This window comes from Bombyx mandarina, chromosome 15 (assembly GCF_030267445.1).
Source record: "Bombyx mandarina strain Sakado chromosome 15, ASM3026744v2".
In the NCBI taxonomy this organism is placed as follows: Eukaryota; Metazoa; Arthropoda; class Insecta; order Lepidoptera; family Bombycidae; genus Bombyx; species Bombyx mandarina.
In genome coordinates this window covers 6,753,969-6,772,671 of record NC_143221.1, presented here as the reverse complement: position 1 = coordinate 6,772,671, position 18,703 = coordinate 6,753,969, and the positions used below count along the sequence as shown (strand labels likewise).

General features: G+C 33.7%; 1 protein-coding gene and 2 long non-coding RNA genes across 6 annotated transcripts in view; 1 reads left to right on the top strand and 2 right to left on the bottom strand.

Moving 5' to 3' along the window:
- Positions 1-462: 462 nt before the first annotated feature.
- LOC149501444 (uncharacterized) lies at positions 463-4,075 on the bottom strand. Its single transcript, XR_016324151.1, has 4 exons — positions 2,899-4,075; positions 2,651-2,722; positions 2,075-2,195; positions 463-1,983 (listed from the first exon to the last, which is right to left on the bottom strand). It is a non-coding gene; the product is annotated as an uncharacterized LOC149501444 (long non-coding RNA).
- Positions 4,076-7,377: 3,302 nt separating this feature from the next.
- On the top strand, positions 7,378-10,388 carry LOC149501443 (uncharacterized). Its single transcript, XR_016324152.1, has 4 exons — positions 7,378-7,968; positions 8,145-8,216; positions 8,672-8,792; positions 8,884-10,388. It is a non-coding gene; the product is annotated as an uncharacterized LOC149501443 (long non-coding RNA).
- Positions 10,389-12,383: 1,995 nt separating this feature from the next.
- The window catches only part of LOC114247133 (bromodomain-containing protein 3), a 31,752-nt gene continuing 25,432 nt past the window's right edge, over positions 12,384-18,703 (bottom strand). For all 4 annotated transcript variants that reach the window (XM_028179998.2, XM_089732698.1, XM_089732699.1 and 1 more), the window contains one exon: positions 12,384-18,234. In XM_028179998.2, coding sequence (XP_028035799.2) covers positions 18,169-18,234 — 66 coding nt within the window. In that variant the 3' untranslated portion in view covers positions 12,384-18,168. The remainder of the gene's footprint in view (positions 18,235-18,703) is intronic.

Genomic DNA, 18,703 nt, shown 5'->3' with positions numbered 1-18,703 from the left:
CATATACACGGTTTTAAATCTCGGTCAGGGTAAAACCACAATTCACACAATGTTTTTTAGTCGTAGTATGAAACGTTATTGATAAAAGTAAAATAAATCGAAGAAAAATCAAAACACATCCATTTTGTACGCAAGCACAACACCATAGATTATACACTTAATATATTAGAGATAGATGCGCAACTCTCGTTTTTATTTTTGCTTTAGTTAAAGCCCGGTCCAGCAGGCGTCGCTACGGTCGATTATTAGTCTCCCTACCCCCCACCAGGTGGCTTTTTTAGTAATTTTAATATTTTTAATAACTCTCTTTATGAAAAAATCTTATCGTTTAGAATCGCTGGAATTCCCGGTAGTACTTATGAGATATTAAGGAATGTTTGATTGTGTTCAGCATTCTAATCGATAAGATCTTTTCATACAGAGAGAAAACAGTTTTTTAAAATAAAAAGCTGTAATTCTCTGTAAGCTATTTAATTTCCCTATATTAAAAACAATTTTCGGTTAAAAGATTGTATGAACGTACAATTGTATAAAACTTCGAATAACAATAACTCCTCTAGATTAATCCTACTAGCGTACTTATTAACATTAAATCGAAAGTTATCTAAAAGTTAATTAAGTCTAGATAATCAAATCATTCAATGTCAATTAAGTCATTTGTGCGAAATATAAACATGTCAGCTTTCCATTATAAACATAGTAGACAATTTGAATTAAATTTAATAAATTTGTTTCTTAATGATAGCAGTTCTTGCTTAAAGTTGATCGTGACAGATCATGACCTTGTATGAAAATATTACATCTATAAATACTACCTATGCTTCGTCATACAATAATTGTCATTTAAACTAGCATTGTAGAGATAATACACACACTAAAGTGAATACTAAATTATTCTTAGCATTCTTATAAACATTTAGAAATTTAAGAAACGATCAACCCACAATCATGTTCATAACATGTGACATTTTGTTCTGCACAAACGTTTTGTTACAAGATTTGAAAAACAAAAAAAAAACAAAAAAATGTTTAAAAAATGTAATGATGATTTAAAGTACTCTTAAATATTGATAGTTTGTACTTAAGTACAAAGTCATTAATGACACTTATAGTAATCTTAGACATGATTACAATAGTTATACTTTTATTCTTTAACTAAATTATTTCTATTCTGACGTTTCTGATGCTTTAGCTTTGGTAATACTAGATGAAACAAACAGCAGATTGAAAGAAAATCATCTTAAAGTTAATTACATTCATTACAAACCATTAGTTTGCATTTTGTTACAAAAGAAACTGATGTTCGTTACATGCAAATGAATTATAAACATGCAAACATAAAATGTAAATTTATCTTTTAATCCAAATTAAATGTACATTAATATTACATCTAAATAATAGAAAGGGTCTCGAAAATTTTTATTGCACTCAACAGCAGACGAGCACACAACCCGGCTCATGATAAGTGGTCACCAGTGCTTATAAACTTCAGCAGTGTCATAGGGGTTGCTGTCTATCACTTAAGTTTTAATAAATTATTAATATACTCAGTCACAAGCATATTGATTTCACATAATGAAAATGTAAGAAACATAATCATGTTTGGGCATTTTCATTTATATCTGCTCATACAGAAAACACAAGTTAGCAAATATATTCCACAGTTAATCTAAATAATTGCAAATAATGCTTTTGAAGATCGTTGACTTTTGATCATTAATTAAAATCATCTTCTCGTAGAATTTACAAAAGCTCATTTACAAAAATTTATATCAGTATTTTCATATATTACTAACTTACTAATTACAACTATTCAAACGTAATAGTATAACTATAAGAACTAAACAACCTATTTTAAAACAAAATTGGCATCAATTTAGTTCTTATGAACTATTTCATCTATTAATTTATAAATTATAAACATATTTAAAAAAAATTAAGATCCCTTGTGAGTTCACATTCCTTGCTGAATCAGTTTCTCTTCTGAAACGGAGAAACAAAGTATCTTAAGTATGTAACAAATATTGAAAAAATACGACCATGAAAAATTTAGTGTTAATGTAATCATACTTACAAATTAATATATTACATAACACGTTCTGGTTCAAATATAGTGCATCAATCTTTTCATGTTTCAGACATTTTAGTGCTCCTTATAATTTTTCCATAAAATTTTGTCATTATCAAACCTTTGTCTACAAAAATAAAAACATTATTTTATATTGGGTAGAAGGATGAACGTGGTCACAGGCCACTTGGTGTAACTTGGTTATCAAACACCAGGAAACAAAATGTGAATGCCATCATCTAACTTTGGATGTGAGATCAATTGTGCTGTATTTTATTTAAACAGGAAAGCATGACTGATTGATCATTCCAAAAAACTAGTTCGGGCCCACTTGACAATAAGCATATAATACGCTGAGTTGCAAAACATAAATACTTCCACCCACTCGAGACAATTTTATTATCTGAGTTGTGTGTGTGATAGTACGAGACTTAACACCGACTGTTTTAATCAAACTTAACATATATGATAGCTAGGCAGCAGAAATAGGAAGGACCATTAGTTGGTGCTAATTCATTTAATTATATTATGAATAATAATTCTGTTAGCAAATAATATACCGGGAAAATAGTGTAAACTCACCGTTATCAAGGCATCCGAAATAGCATTTCATTTTCGATCTTCGAGGCATGCTGATTTTTAATAATAAACTTTCTGTAAGAAACGAAAATTGTTACACAGGCTTACGAAACGCTAACGAAGAAAAAAGTATTGGAACCAAGTTATGTCTAAAGAGAATTCAAAACAGAGTTTCTCAATGTCTAATCGTCTAATATTCTCATAAAGCTAAAAGATGCTCTAAATTAATACTACAACGTAAAATAACTCACACCAAGACCAAAAAAAAACGATTTAAAAAATTAAATCGTTACGACATTTTGAAAACTTTTTTTTTTTTTTTGAGATTGTTTTACGGCCCTGGAATTTTGAAAACTTCAAAGCAGTGTTTCCACTTAAGTTTTTTTTAACACATTTTACCCTAGTTTCTTTTGAATTTATCCCTAAAATTTCCTAGACAACTTTCATAAATCCTTTATATAGAAAGCATAAATAAAATACAGAAAATAAACCACAGCATATTATTTAATGTAGGTATATATAATATAAACGCCCCCAGAAGATCATAGATCTATAGGATTAGAATTTTCAAGGAAGTCGACGCATTTCTTTTATATTCTTTTGCTGCACGCAACCTAACACTGTTCGGTTCTAAAATTGAGCAATTGTTTGCTGGCAAAGTTGGGAACTTTCTATGAAGCAAGCCGTTCAGGGTTTCATTAGAAAGCCTGTTTCTTTTGTCAGTTTTTACATTTGAGAACACTGAATAATCTTTCCACCTCAGTCTTTGAAGAAGGAACTGCTAGCAAAAGTGAAATGACAATTACAAGGTTTTCGTAAATGAAATTACCATGATAATCTTTCATGGTACATGAAGTACCTGTATATTACAATACAAGTAAGTTCTGGTGACATCAACGAAAATAGGTAAATAAAAGTTTGGCGGATTATACTTATTGGGATTCTGGGGAATCCCTAAGAAAAAAGCAGTGGCTTAATCTATGATTTACTTTACTAGAGGGTTACTGTTGAATCAAACCTTCTTAATAGTTTTTATACACAACTCTGTTTTATTCTTTTACTTGTCAACTCGACTTAATGTCATTCTCTCTCCATAAAATAAAATGTTCATTGTTTTACTTTAAAAACCGTTTATTTTAAAATTCACAACAGTTACTAGTATAGGCTTTGCTTTTTATATTTTTTAAATTGTCTTTATCATCCAAAATATCAGCTATTTTTCCCTAAAAAAGGGAGAATTCCCTAAAAATGGAAGCACTGCTTCAAAGTACGCTAACCTTTTTTATTGAGTCAGAACTCGTATCTGCCATCTAGTGAGTTTATTAGTTCATTAAGGCCAAAACGTTTCAAAAATGACCTCGCCGGTTCCTAAAGATGACGCTAGTTGTATGTTATTTTCCTTTGTATGGGAGTTGCACCCCCCTGCACAACACCACAAGCAGCAAGCGAAGTGTCAGTCAGTCAGATTAAATTCAGTGTTGTCAGTATAAAGAAAAATAATTACATGAAATTCATATATCGATTATTTTTTAAATAACCGATAATTGATTTATATCTTAATCTTTTTTTTACGAGTACACATTATTTTTTATGTTTTTGTTTTAGTTGTACATATTTAAATAACAATACTAGTAAAGTTTTTTTTATTGCTTAGAAAGATCCTGGAGTGGCGACCACGTACTGACAAGCGCAGTGTGGGACGGCCACCTACTAGATGGACCGACGACCTAGTAAAAAGCGCTGGGTCTCGTTGGATACAGGTGGCAATGGACCGGTCGCACTGGAAATCTATTGGAGAGGCCTATGTTCAGCAGTGGACGGCGATAGGCTGAAATGATGATGATGATGATGAGATGGGTGGGCGAGCTCACAGCCACCCTGGTGTTGCTAAGTGGTTACTCGAGCCCACATACATCTACAACGTAAATGCGCCACCCACCTTGAGATATAGGTTCTAAGGTCTCAAGTATAGTTACAAGTTAAAGTCTAATGGGTATGTCTTCGATGTTATTTTATGTGCATAAAATCCATTAAAATCGTTTGATTAATGATAATACTTAAAATGATTTATTTATATACTCAAAATATTTACTTCATACGTAAAAGGATTTGAAGCTGGCAATATTTTTCCCGCAAAAATAAAAATCCTTGTTTTTTTCAATAGAGTTACTTTTTTTAAACTACTTATTGTAAACTATAGTGGCGCTTATTTGCAAGAAAGTAAATGCATATTTATTTATGACAAAATTAATGCACTAAGTATTTTTTCTATAATCTATTGTCCGCTTTGGGCCGAAAATGGGCCATCCCCTTTATGTGTATTATCTATGGTCGAAACAGAATAGCTGTTGGTGCCTTAACAATTTTCAGAACTTTCACTCGTATATTTTAATACACAATTAGGTAAACCACAAATTGATAAATAATACTAGCTCCAAATTCTATGGTCGTAGTAAATAACACCATCTGCTGCTGGGGGAATATCTTATCTGGCCAAGTTTGCAAAAATTCACGCAGGTATAGGTAATGCGAACATAATGTTCAATTTATACCTAAAAATACGGAATTCCAACTCTGATTAATATAATTCGGTCCCAATATAAGATTAACCAAAACCTTTACCTTTCGAGGAACATACCTATAGATAGAGAATCAAATTTGAGAATCAAGGCGTGAGGTTTGACATAGTAATAGAAGACTATTTTAAATCTGGTAAACGAGTTAGCAGCCAGAGCTGAGCGAACGCCCTCCTCTGATCCCAGGCTCGACGGCGACGGTACAGCGCCGAGACGAAAGAACAGCTCTCCCTCTCCCGTTACGCCGCCGTTTTCTGTGAGATGGCAGACACGCAGAAGCAGAGTAGAACTCATTGCTGCCGAGCATCGTTGCTACGGGTCCGTATTATCCCCTCGCGACGAGGTGAAGATAGCGGTCGAATCAACCATGTTCTAAGCACCTGCGTCACCCGGAAGGTGAAACGTTCTCGGTCGTGATTCACCCAGCCCGAGAGAACCGGGCGGATGACCACGATGCCTCTGGTTTGAATTTAACATAAAATTTGACTTTAGATCTTCAAATACTAAAATTTAAAGTCGCAAAGTGAAGGCCTAATATGTATATAACGCCTATTGTGCTCATATCGAGCGATACAACTATGCCAGTGTTCAAATGCCACATGCAGGTACCAATTATTCTAAAGATGATTGAGATGATACGTACGTACTTTGCTCATATTCACCAATTTCAACTTTCACGATGATAGCTATACAATAAATAAATAAAAAACTAAAATCCGAGGCATTGTTTACTATAAAGTCGAATTGTAAACTTATATTTATAAATTTTGGTCTTATAAGTGTATTAAGACGAAATAAAAATATCTAATACAATTTAGTACTATTAAGTACTTACTGTAAAATTATATTTAAAAATCTCTCTAACAGTACCTGTGTTAAAAACGATATTTTAAAATCGAATACAATTCGGTACTTGCACAGTAAAGCACAATCACATTTTGCGTAAGTTAGTAGATAGGTAAGTATAAAAAGATGTGAAAAAATCGAAAGCAAATTACGATACTCAAAAATGTATGAGCGAGATATTTATGGTGAGCCCAACGGAATATATTCGCCGTCAGACACAAAAACAACTTCGTTCCTAATGGGAGTCCCCCCGACCGCACGTTTCTTTTTTGTTTTCTTGGATTGAATTGGTTTTACATAATTAACTCGTCAGTATAGTCCCCGGCACGTAACTTGGCAAGAGTCGCTCGATGCGCACAAGTCGTTTTAATGGTAGCCATACACGTAACGATATACTTGTGCAAGTTTAGACTTGCACAGGCATCCGGGTGTGTCGTTGGATGAAGTTTTGGCAATAGTTTGCTTAATATTTGCTACCAAAAAACTGAAAAGACTTAAAAGAAACCGAAATATATGGTGTAAAGACTGGTTAAAAAAAAAGAGAGCATTGTTCGCACATCAATTTATTAAATGAATAAAAATTTTCAAAGACAGACTTCATTTCTGTAAATATTAATAAATTCCTCCAAATTGTCTCGAACTCCATGTCTCTCACTCGTCATTTTAGCGCGTTTAAAACGACCACAAGACGTGCGCACAAGCGGGCGGTTTCTGTACTACTGTACAGGGGGGTGCAACTCCCATACAAAGGAAAATAACATACAACTAGCGTCATCTTTAGGAACCGGCGAGGTCATTTTTGAAACGTTTTGGCCTTAATGAACTAATAAACTCACTAGATGGCAGATACGAGTTCTGACTCAATAAAAAAGGTTAGCGTACTTTGAAGCAGTGCTTCCATTTTTAGGGAATTCTCCCTTTTTTAGGGAAAAATAGCTGATATTTTGGATGATAAAGACAATTTAAAAAATATAAAAAGCAAAGCCTATACTAGTAACTGTTGTGAATTTTAAAATAAACGGTTTTTAAAGTAAAACAATGAACATTTTATTTTATGGAGAGAGAATGACATTAAGTCGAGTTGACAAGTAAAAGAATAAAACAGAGTTGTGTATAAAAACTATTAAGAAGGTTTGATTCAACAGTAACCCTCTAGTAAAGTAAATCATAGATTAAGCCACTGCTTTTTTCTTAGGGATTCCCCAGAATCCCAATAAGTATAATCCGCCAAACTTTTATTTACCTATTTTCGTTGATGTCACCAGAACTTACTTGTATTGTAATATACAGGTACTTCATGCACCATGAAAGATTATCATGGTAATTTCATTTACGAAAACCTTGTAATTGTCATTTCACTTTTGCTAGCAGTTCCTTCTTCAAAGACTGAGGTGGAAAGATTATTCAGTGTTCTCAAATGTAAAAACTGACAAAAGAAACAGGCTTTCTAATGAAACCCTGAACGGCTTGCTTCATAGAAAGTTCCCAACTTTGCCAGCAAACAATTGCTCAATTTTAGAACCGAACAGTGTTAGGTTGCGTGCAGCAAAAGAATATAAAAGAAATGCGTCGACTTCCTTGAAAATTCTAATCCTATAGATCTATGATCTTCTGGGGGCGTTTATATTATATATACCTACATTAAATAATATGCTGTGGTTTATTTTCTGTATTTTATTTATGCTTTCTATATAAAGGATTTATGAAAGTTGTCTAGGAAATTTTAGGGATAAATTCAAAAGAAACTAGGGTAAAATGTGTTAAAAAAAACTTAAGTGGAAACACTGCTTTGAAGTTTTCAAAATTCCAGGGCCGTAAAACAATCTCAAAAAAAAAAAAAAAAGTTTTCAAAATGTCGTAACGATTTAATTTTTTAAATCGTTTTTTTTTGGTCTTGGTGTGAGTTATTTTACGTTGTAGTATTAATTTAGAGCATCTTTTAGCTTTATGAGAATATTAGACGATTAGACATTGAGAAACTCTGTTTTGAATTCTCTTTAGACATAACTTGGTTCCAATACTTTTTTCTTCGTTCGCGTTTCGTAAGCCTGTGTAACTATTTTCGTTTCTTACAGAAAGTTTATTATTAAAAATCAGCATGCCTCGAAGATCGAAAATGAAATGCTATTTCGGATGCCTTGATAACGGTGAGTTTACACTATTTTCCCGGTATATTATTTGCTAACAGAATTATTATTCATAATATAATTAAATGAATTAGCACCAACTAATGGTCCTTCCTATTTCTGCTGCCTAGCTATCATATATGTTAAGTTTGATTAAAACAGTCGGTGTTAAGTCTCGTACTATCACACACACAACTCAGATAATAAAATTGTCTCGAGTGGGTGGAAGTATTTATGTTTTGCAACTCAGCGTATTATATGCTTATTGTCAAGTGGGCCCGAACTAGTTTTTTGGAATGATCAATCAGTCATGCTTTCCTGTTTAAATAAAATACAGCACAATTGATCTCACATCCAAAGTTAGATGATGGCATTCACATTTTGTTTCCTGGTGTTTGATAACCAAGTTACACCAAGTGGCCTGTGACCACGTTCATCCTTCTACCCAATATAAAATAATGTTTTTATTTTTGTAGACAAAGGTTTGATAATGACAAAATTTTATGGAAAAATTATAAGGAGCACTAAAATGTCTGAAACATGAAAAGATTGATGCACTATATTTGAACCAGAACGTGTTATGTAATATATTAATTTGTAAGTATGATTACATTAACACTAAATTTTTCATGGTCGTATTTTTTCAATATTTGTTACATACTTAAGATACTTTGTTTCTCCGTTTCAGAAGAGAAACTGATTCAGCAAGGAATGTGAACTCACAAGGGATCTTAATTTTTTTTAAATATGTTTGTAATTTATAAATTAATAGATGAAATAGTTCATAAGAACTAAATTGATGCCAATTTTGTTTTAAAATAGGTTGTTTAGTTCTTATAGTTATACTATTACGTTTGAATAGTTGTAATTAGTAAGTTAGTAATATATGAAAATACTGATATAAATTTTTGTAAATGAGCTTTTGTAAATTCTACGAGAAGATGATTTTAATTAATGATCAAAAGTCAACGATCTTCAAAAGCATTATTTGCAATTATTTAGATTAACTGTGGAATATATTTGCTAACTTGTGTTTTCTGTATGAGCAGATATAAATGAAAATGCCCAAACATGATTATGTTTCTTACATTTTCATTATGTGAAATCAATATGCTTGTGACTGAGTATATTAATAATTTATTAAAACTTAAGTGATAGACAGCAACCCCTATGACACTGCTGAAGTTTATAAGCACTGGTGACCACTTATCATGAGCCGGGTTGTGTGCTCGTCTGCTGTTGAGTACAATAAAAATTTTCGAGACCCTTTCTATTATTTAGATGTAATATTAATGTACATTTAATTTGGATTAAAAGATAAATTTACATTTTATGTTTGCATGTGTATGTTTATAATTCATTTGCATGTAACGAACATCAGTTTCTTTTGTAACAAAATGCAAACTAATGGTTTGTAATGAATGTAATTAACTTTAAGATGATTTTCTTTCAATCTGCTGTTTGTTTCATCTAGTATTACCAAAGCTAAAGCATCAGAAACGTCAGAATAGAAATAATTTAGTTAAAGAATAAAAGTATAACTATTGTAATCATGTCTAAGATTACTATAAGTGTCATTAAGTACAAACTATCAATATTTAAGAGTACTTTAAATCATCATTACATTTTTTAAACATTTTTTGTTTTTTTTTGTTTTTCAAATCATGTAACAAAACGTTTGTGCAGAACAAAATGTCACATGTTATGAACATGATTGTGGGTTGATCGTTTCTTAAATTTCTAAATGTTTATAAGAATGCTAAGAATAATTTAGTATTCACTTTAGTGTGTGTATTATCTCTACAATGCTAGTTTAAATGACAATTATTGTATGACGAAGCATAGGTAGTATTTATAGATGTAATATTTTCATACAAGGTCATGATCTGTCACGATCAACTTTAAGCAAGAACTGCTATCATTTATTAAATTTAATTCAAATTGTCTACTATGTTTATAATGGAAAGCTGACATGTTTATATTTCGCACAAATGACTTAATTGACATTGAATGATTTGATTATCTAGACTTAATTAACTTTTAGATAACTTTCGATTTAATGTTAATAAGTACGCTAGTAGGATTAATCTAGAGGAGTTATTGTTATTCGAAGTTTTATACAATTGTACGTTCATACAATCTTTTAACCGAAAATTGTTTGTAATATAGGGAAATTAAATAGCTTACAGAGAATTACAGCTTTTTATTTTAAAAAACTGTTTTCTCTCTGTATGAAAAGATCTTATCGATTAGAATGCTGAACACAACCAAACATTCCTTAATATCTCATAAGTACTACCGGGAATTCCAGCGATTCTAAACGATAAGATTTTTTCATAAAGAGAGTTATTAAAAATATTAAAATTACTAAAAAAGCCACCTGGTGGGGGGTAGGGAGACTAATAATCGACCGTAGCGACGCCTGCTGGACCGGGCTTTAACTAAAGCAAAAATAAAAACGAGAGTTGCGCATCTATCTCTAATATATTAAGTGTATAATCTATGCTACTGTAACTTCGAACGCCGGCATGCCACACACGTTCAAGTAAACTTGCGCAAACGGAAATTTGCACAAAGTAGGTATGGAGCCAAATGCAATTTTTAAAACTCTCCATACGTTTGGTATTAGTAAAATGTTTGTGTCCCGGGCTATTAATAGGTGCAATGAGACCTCTGTTTGTGACAGAAAAAGATCTGGCCGTCCACGTGGTGTTCGTACGAAAAAGGTGGTCAAAGCAGCAAGGGAAAGAATTCGAAGAAATCCTGTCCGAAAGCAAAAGATTTTATCTCGGGAGATGAAGATAGCACCTAGAACCATGTCGTGTATTTTAAAAGATGACTTAGGACTTGCAGCCTGTAAGAGACATACTAGTCATTTCTTAATAATTTAAAAGAGAATAGGGTGGTAAAATCGAAACAACTACTGAAGCGGTACGCAAAGGGAGGTCAGAAATTTTTTGTTTACGAATGTGAAAATTTTTACAATTGTTCAACATTTTAACAAACAAAATGACCGTATTTATGCTCAAAGCTCTAAGGAAGCTTCCCAATTAGTCGACAGAGTGCAACGTAGGCACTATCCAACTTCAGTGATGGTTTGGTGGAGCTTCAGCTATGAAGGAGTGACTGAGTCATGCTTTTGTGAAAAAGGTATCAAAACATCGGCACAAGTGTATCAAGATACCATTCTTGAGAAGGTAGTGAAGCCCCTTAACAACACCATGTTCAATAATCAAGAATGGTCCTTCCAGCAAGACTCGGCGCCAGGTCATAAAGCTCGGTCTACGCAGTCTTGGTTGGAAACGAATGTTTCGGACTTCATCAGAGCTGAAGACTGGCCGTCGTCTAGACCCGATCTTAATCCGTTGGATTATGATTTATGGTTAGTTTTAGAGAGTACGGCTTGCTCTAAACGCCATGATAATTTGGAGTCCCTAAAACAATCCGTACGGCTGGCAGTGAAAAATTTTCCCATGGAAAGAGTGCGTGCTTCTATTGATAACTAGCCTCAACGTTTAAAGGACTGTATTGCAGCCAATGGAGACCACTTCGCATAAGCTTTTTATACTTTAAATTGTTTTATATTTATGTATTAAACTAACACACTGTAATAAATGTTATTTGCAATAGTTTTTTTTTTTTTTTTTAATTGTAACAGTATTTATAGCCAGACTAAGTATGCAAGTTTGTAAATAATGTATATCTTCTTTTTTACAAAAAAAATACACATTTCAGAATTTTCCCATTACTTGTTTCTGGCTTTTTGCTGCTTCTCGTACGATTCTGGACCAACAGAAAGCACTCCATAGGTTTTTATAAGTGACAAAATATGAATATATCTTTATAATGCATGATCGAAACTACGGTACTACTGAAAAACGTGTTTTCCGGCTTCGATATATTCTATTATATTGTCTAAAGAGCTATGAAACATCTGAATTATTTCAAAGCAGAGTTTTGGGGTTCGGGCTCACAATTCAGATTATACTAAATACGAAGAATCTCAATAATTTTATTGCTCTTTTCAATACACTTACAAATATTTCTTTTTTTTTTTTGACCTATAACATACCAAGGCATGATATTAAAAAATATTATGTTAACAATACTTACTGAGTACTTAAATGGATGGAGTAGTCAAATAATTCCAACATAAACGATGTACTAAAAGCAAGATAAACAACGTAATACAATGTGGAATGTCAATATATTTTACTTCATTATCTACATTTGATTTAGAGTTTTCGTGTTATGACTGAAATTAAAAACTTCTTAACAATATACAATAATTTGTAATAACCTGTGATCGGTATAATGTTCCATAGCTTATAAAGTTACCTAAAACGTTTAAATTATTATACTACAAGTTATCCACTGGAGAATCTATCTACAAACACAAAAGACATAATCAATTATGAAAGAAAATATATTTCAAATCAAATGTATGACATTTGATCTGCTTTCAAACAGCGTACTGATAAAAAATCTTTTAAAACATCTACGTAATATCTATCGAAAATTTAGTTTCTAACAAAAATTTCATTCACTATAATATAAATATAATCATTTAATACGTTTTTACTCATTGCAAGTTATGTGATTAGAGTGAAGGAATAAATTGCAAAATTTCATAACATAAACAAGTGTTACATGAATGATATAGATTTAATTGTATATCACTGGATTACGTCTATTAAGCAAATTTTACATACATTCTCGCAATTACATTAAAATTAAATAAGCTTTAAAACGGATGTTTTTAATAATTTCGTGTCTTGACGTAAGATTGACTTTTTTTTTGTTTTCACCAAAAACCATCACTAAGGACCAATTTGTATAGTAATCCTGTTAATTTACAATACTGTTAATATATTAATTATTATGTATTGTAAATTAACCGACTCGATTTGGCGGTGCTATCAGTGGTCTTTGTCACTCTAGCATAATTACCACTACATAAAGAAATGTAGTACATACAGCATTTTTGTTTTTTTTAATACCAACTTTTTTGTGATAAATGGGCAGTCCAGCTCACGTAACACTTGGACAATGCAAAGTCAATGCAGCCGCCTATCTTGAGTTTGACCCATTTTATTGCATAGACTGGTGAACAAGTTACATATCACAATGTTAATGCCACCACCACCTACCTCGAGATCTAAGTTCTAATTGTATAGGGTGACGGCTTTCTCGCTCATAAGACCGGAAGGCATTCTGTTTCCCCGCTAAACTAGGTGGTGCCTACCACAACGTATGTCTTCATTTTTTGAAGTCAATCGTTATCATGAGTTTAGTATTTAATTACAAAAAAATATATCTATCAGCCTGCGGGATTTAAACACTGGCATAGTAGCATCGCTTCATACGTTTACAGAGTTCTTTAAGATCTCTTAAAGTGTATAGTTTTAAAAGAAGTTCTTCTCTTTAACTGCTACTACTACATGTTTTTATTTAATGCTTAGATGAGCGGAAGAGCTCACAGCCGGCCTGGTGTTATTTGGTGACCAAAGAGTTACAGACATTAACACTAATCATACAAACTCTTACTGGTACCTATTTCTAACATAGCGGGTAGAAAACGGTACACGAAAAGTATTACATAAAATAAACAATGTTAGGTAGGTAGTGAAACTATGTTAGGGGCATATTTCATTGGACAATTGCCATTACCTGCTTGGAATTCGAACGACGGCACAGTAGCGTCGCTCGATACAAATGTACTGGACGTCTTATCTTTCATGACGACTTCAAAACCACTACCCACCCAGGTTTATAAATTTTGTATTTGTTAGTTTTTATTGGTTGGATTATATTACATGAAATTTTATAAACCAAGAAGTCCTCCATCATCGAGGTGAGAGGTATGAGTTGACGTAGTAAAAATTCCTAATTGCCCCCTTTTTCTTTCCTACCTAAGGTGATGGTCTTCGGAGACCATATCAGCGTAACCGGGCGAGAAGGTGAGCTCACGGGGCTCAAACCTGACGTTGTTGCTAACACAACCCCTAGCAAGAGTCGTGCTTCACAGAATCTACCACCGGATCGGAAACACGACCCACTGAGAAGATCTGGCGAGAAACTCAGTGGGCTGTATCTCTGGGTTAATATACTCGCCGAGCCCTTCTTCGTAAGCGACGGGTTCGACGACAACGATGACCGGTGCTTGGGGTATATAAAAGCACCGTTAATGGTGGTAGGACCTCTTGTGAGTCCGCACGGGTAGGTACCACGACTCTGCCTATTTCTGCCGTGAAGCAGTAATGCGTTTCGGTTTGAAGAGTGGGGCAGCCGTTGTAACCATATTGAGACCTTAGAACTTATATCTCAAGGTAGGTGGCATGGCAAAGTAGGTGTCCATGGGCTCCAGTAACCACTTAACACCAGGTGGGCTGTGAGGTCGTCCGCCCATCTAAGTGTTAAGTCTTCTTTTTTGGGTCGTAAAGCTTAAACGATTTAAATGTTTCACGTGCATGATAATTACTCAGCCTCATTACAAAAAACATAAACGTTTATTATAATTATCGTCGTTTATTTATTTCTTTATAATTAACGTCTTAATTCTCTTATTAGGATTTGTTTTGCGTTAGATATGTTTTGGTTGTACATGGTTTAAACATAAACCGATAGGTTGGTTTAAAAGAAATGTAAAATAAAACTGTCAATAGTACAAAATTAATATTGTTTTTATATACATACTAGCTGACCCGGCAGACTTCGTAGTGCCTCAATCGATAAATAAAAGACCTAAACTTTTATATAGAATAAACTTAAAACAAACAAAAGGAATCCGTCCGACGGGGGACACGTCAAAGGGAAAACAAAATTGTTATTTTTATTTAATTCCGAGAATTTTCATATTTTTATACCTTTTAAACCTTCTCTGGACTTCCACAAATAATTCAAGACCAAAATTAGCCAAATCGGTCAAGCCGTTTTCATGTTATGTCGTGACAACGGAAAACGGGTTTCATTTTTATATATATAGATATTGCGTATTCGAATAAAATGCAATATTTGCAACAAAGTCTGAAAACATTATTAATTAAGGCTTCTCATGATTTTGAAGGCATTTAAATAAACTATATGAGATATTATCAATTAAGTTATAACAGACTAACTACACTAAGCACTGAAATCCACGGAAAAGTCACAGACTGAAAAGGTTTCTGTTGACAACACAAAAACTTAATTCATTCTGTTACTAAATTCCTATAAAAATCAAAGTAAGCATTTCTTATTATTTTTTTATAAAGTAAATATTATTTCCTTGATATTATATTTTAATGAAATACACGATAATAACGTTCACAATGGCAACAAATTATTTTTTAATATTTGTTACTATTCAAAACTAAACTTAAATATAGAATTGTTTATGGTTTAACAGTTTCAAATTTAATTTCTGTGCTGCTGCAAATGTAACATATAATAAAGTTTATCTAAATTTATTTAGCTATCTACTATAGCTACTTAAACTTTAGTTTTAGCACGGTTTTGTAATGATATTTATTAAGCTTGGTGAACCAGTTTCAAAATTTGAGAACACTATTTCACTAAATACCTAATTGTGAAAACTGGGCGTGTGTCGTTTTTTGCAATGAGGCTGTCTTGTTTAAGATAAGTCAAGATACTAATCTGTAATATTATTATTTACTTAAGCTTGTAAATCAAGTAGAAATACATAATATTCAATTTTAGGAATATGAATTAAAAGTTTTGTGATTGTACAGATTAAAATTCATCCTATTGCATGTTTTTGGTTCTCTTTTCAACTTTTTTTTAAAGTAATTTGGAGATTTAAGTCATGCGCAAAATATTATCGATATTATCAACCAGTCCGAGGTGCGAACACAGTTGAAGTGATCGAATGTATTGCAGAACATAAGGAAGGTTGTAAACTCTATTTTGGACATCCGGAACATTTAAAAAATGTATTTGAGCGCCTACAAGAGTATGGACTGCTTATAAACGAAGCTAAATGCTCTTTTGGAAAAATTCAGATAACCTAGGGTGTAATATCTCGGCACAAGGTATACAACCACCAGTTTAGAGAGTAAAAGCTATACAAAAAGAATACACCCCGCCAAAAGCTGTAAGCCTCGGTATGCTTAATTTCTATAGACGCTTCATTCCGCAAGCTGCCAATGATCAAGCATCATTACATGAAGCTATAGCTGGATCGAACAAAAAGGATCCTCAACAAATAACATGGACACCATATCACGCTCGACTTTGTTGGTCCAGTCAGCTTTAAATTCACCGCTCACCCGACCGATGCTTCTAACACGGCCTCCTTGGGTGCGGTTTTGCAACAAAGAATTTCTGGTGAGTGGCAGCCTTCGGAATTCTTCTCAAAGAAATTGAACAAGGCACAGAGGATGTACAGCACCCACAACCGTGAGTTGTTAGCAATGTACAAAAGCATAAAACACTATAGGTATATGTTAGAGGGTCGACACTTCACTATAATCACAAACCTCTTGTCTATGCATTTGTACACAGAGAGAGATAATGCTCACCTAGGCAGCACAATCAAATGGATATCATATCGCAGTTTTCTACGGATATCAGATACATTTCCGGTAAAGATGATGTGGCCGCAGATACGCTGTCACGGATAGACAATATCTTCGGTTCCACCAAGCAGCGAAGAGATAGCAAGAGAACAGAGTAAAGATGGGGAGCTGAAAGAGCTATTGACTAGTAGGAAATCATCCCTGAAAAATACAACGTAAAGCTATCCCTGGTTCGCATTTGGAAGTATACTGCGACGTATCTCAGCCTAAACCTCGTTCATAGGTACCTCTGAGCCTGCGTCGTCAACTTTTTAATGCTGTTAATAAGCACAGACACCCAGCTGCGAAGTATAAAAAAAAATATTCACAGACAGTTCACATCCGCGCTTTTCAAATAATTCACCGATTTTTGTGGAGCACAGATACGTCACACCACCGCGTACCATCCAGGAGCAAATGGTGTAATTGAATGACTGCACCGGACACTAAAAGCATCAATTATGGCTCATGGTGAACGAAGATGGACAGATGTTCCCCCTACGATACTTTTGGGCTAGAGGACCAACCGCTCGGTGGAAGATCTTCCCTGCGTCGTTAAAACATTCCACACTGATAACGCAAAAAAAATTAATGGCACGACCTCCGGTCTCGGAGGGGAGTGTGTGGCGCGTCACTATTCAATGCATGCGCCCATCACTACGCGACCGCGAGACGAGGTAGCGCGCGGGAGGACAGGAACAAACTCAGGCGCCGGCAGGCAACGTCATGATACCATAGTCCCTAGTGATGGTTTTTTCGACACAAATTTAACAAAAACTTTACCGCTTTTTACAGATTTTATTTTAATTGAAATGTGTTATTTCGCTTGATTTATTCTAGAATTTGCAACTTTTGTGATAATCCAGAGATATTTATTTAGCTTTCTTGTATTACGTTTTTATTTATGTAAAACATGCAATGAGAAAATTCGTCAAATTGTGTAGATAATTTTCATGGTTTTTAGTCGATTTTCTTATATATTAAAATATTATCGATTTATGTTAATCTAATCTCTACCGTCCTAGCCGTCATTAGTAGGTCATTCATTACATTCTATATAAAACAAATGTTGGAAGGTAGAAGTCATCTTAGAACGCTGTATAAATAGTCTTACACTTGTAAAGAGAGTTCTTTTAGTTTAGGAGCTTAGATATATACTTATGATACACGTAAATTAAAATGCAGTCCACTAATAAAGGCTCAAATACACAAGCACAAAAATCTATATTGGTACAACAGTTTCAAACGTGTATATCTATTCACAGCACTTGACCACTCGCTCATCGACCGTCTAAATAAACGCACTACACGACCACATAACAACTCAGAGTTTCATATTCACTTCATCGATTGCATTATTAATATTTATAAGATTATCTATTATATTTACAAAAAAATAAAACGTCCACTGAACTACATTAAAGTGATTCTTCAAAAGCCGCCATCATATCACTTTGCATATTCATGTCTATCTGTCCTGCCATCTGAAAAATAATTTTAAATTCATAATTTTGCGGTTTTTTTTCATCATAATAACATCAGTCGGCTTTACTAGCTGTCCGACATTTTCGTCGTTTAAAGTTTTTACTTTAGAAAAGAAACGACACTAGACTATGTCGAGCTTTTTTTTCCTACCTAAGCTGAGAGCCTTGAGAGGCTATTTCAGCGTTACCTTAACTAGTAGGTGAGCTCACGGGGCTCAAACCTGACGACGTTGCTAACACGAACCCTAGCAAGAGCCGTGCTTCACAGAATCTACCACCGGATCGGAAACGCGACCCACTGAGAACATCCGGCGAGAAACTCAGTGGGCTGTGTCTGAGGGTTTATTTACTCGTCGAGCCCTTCGTCGCAAGCGACGGGTTCGACGAGAACGATGACCCGTACTTGAGGTACCTAAAAGTACCGTTAGTGGTTCGGGAGGATCCGAAATGAATGTCGAGCAAATTTTGA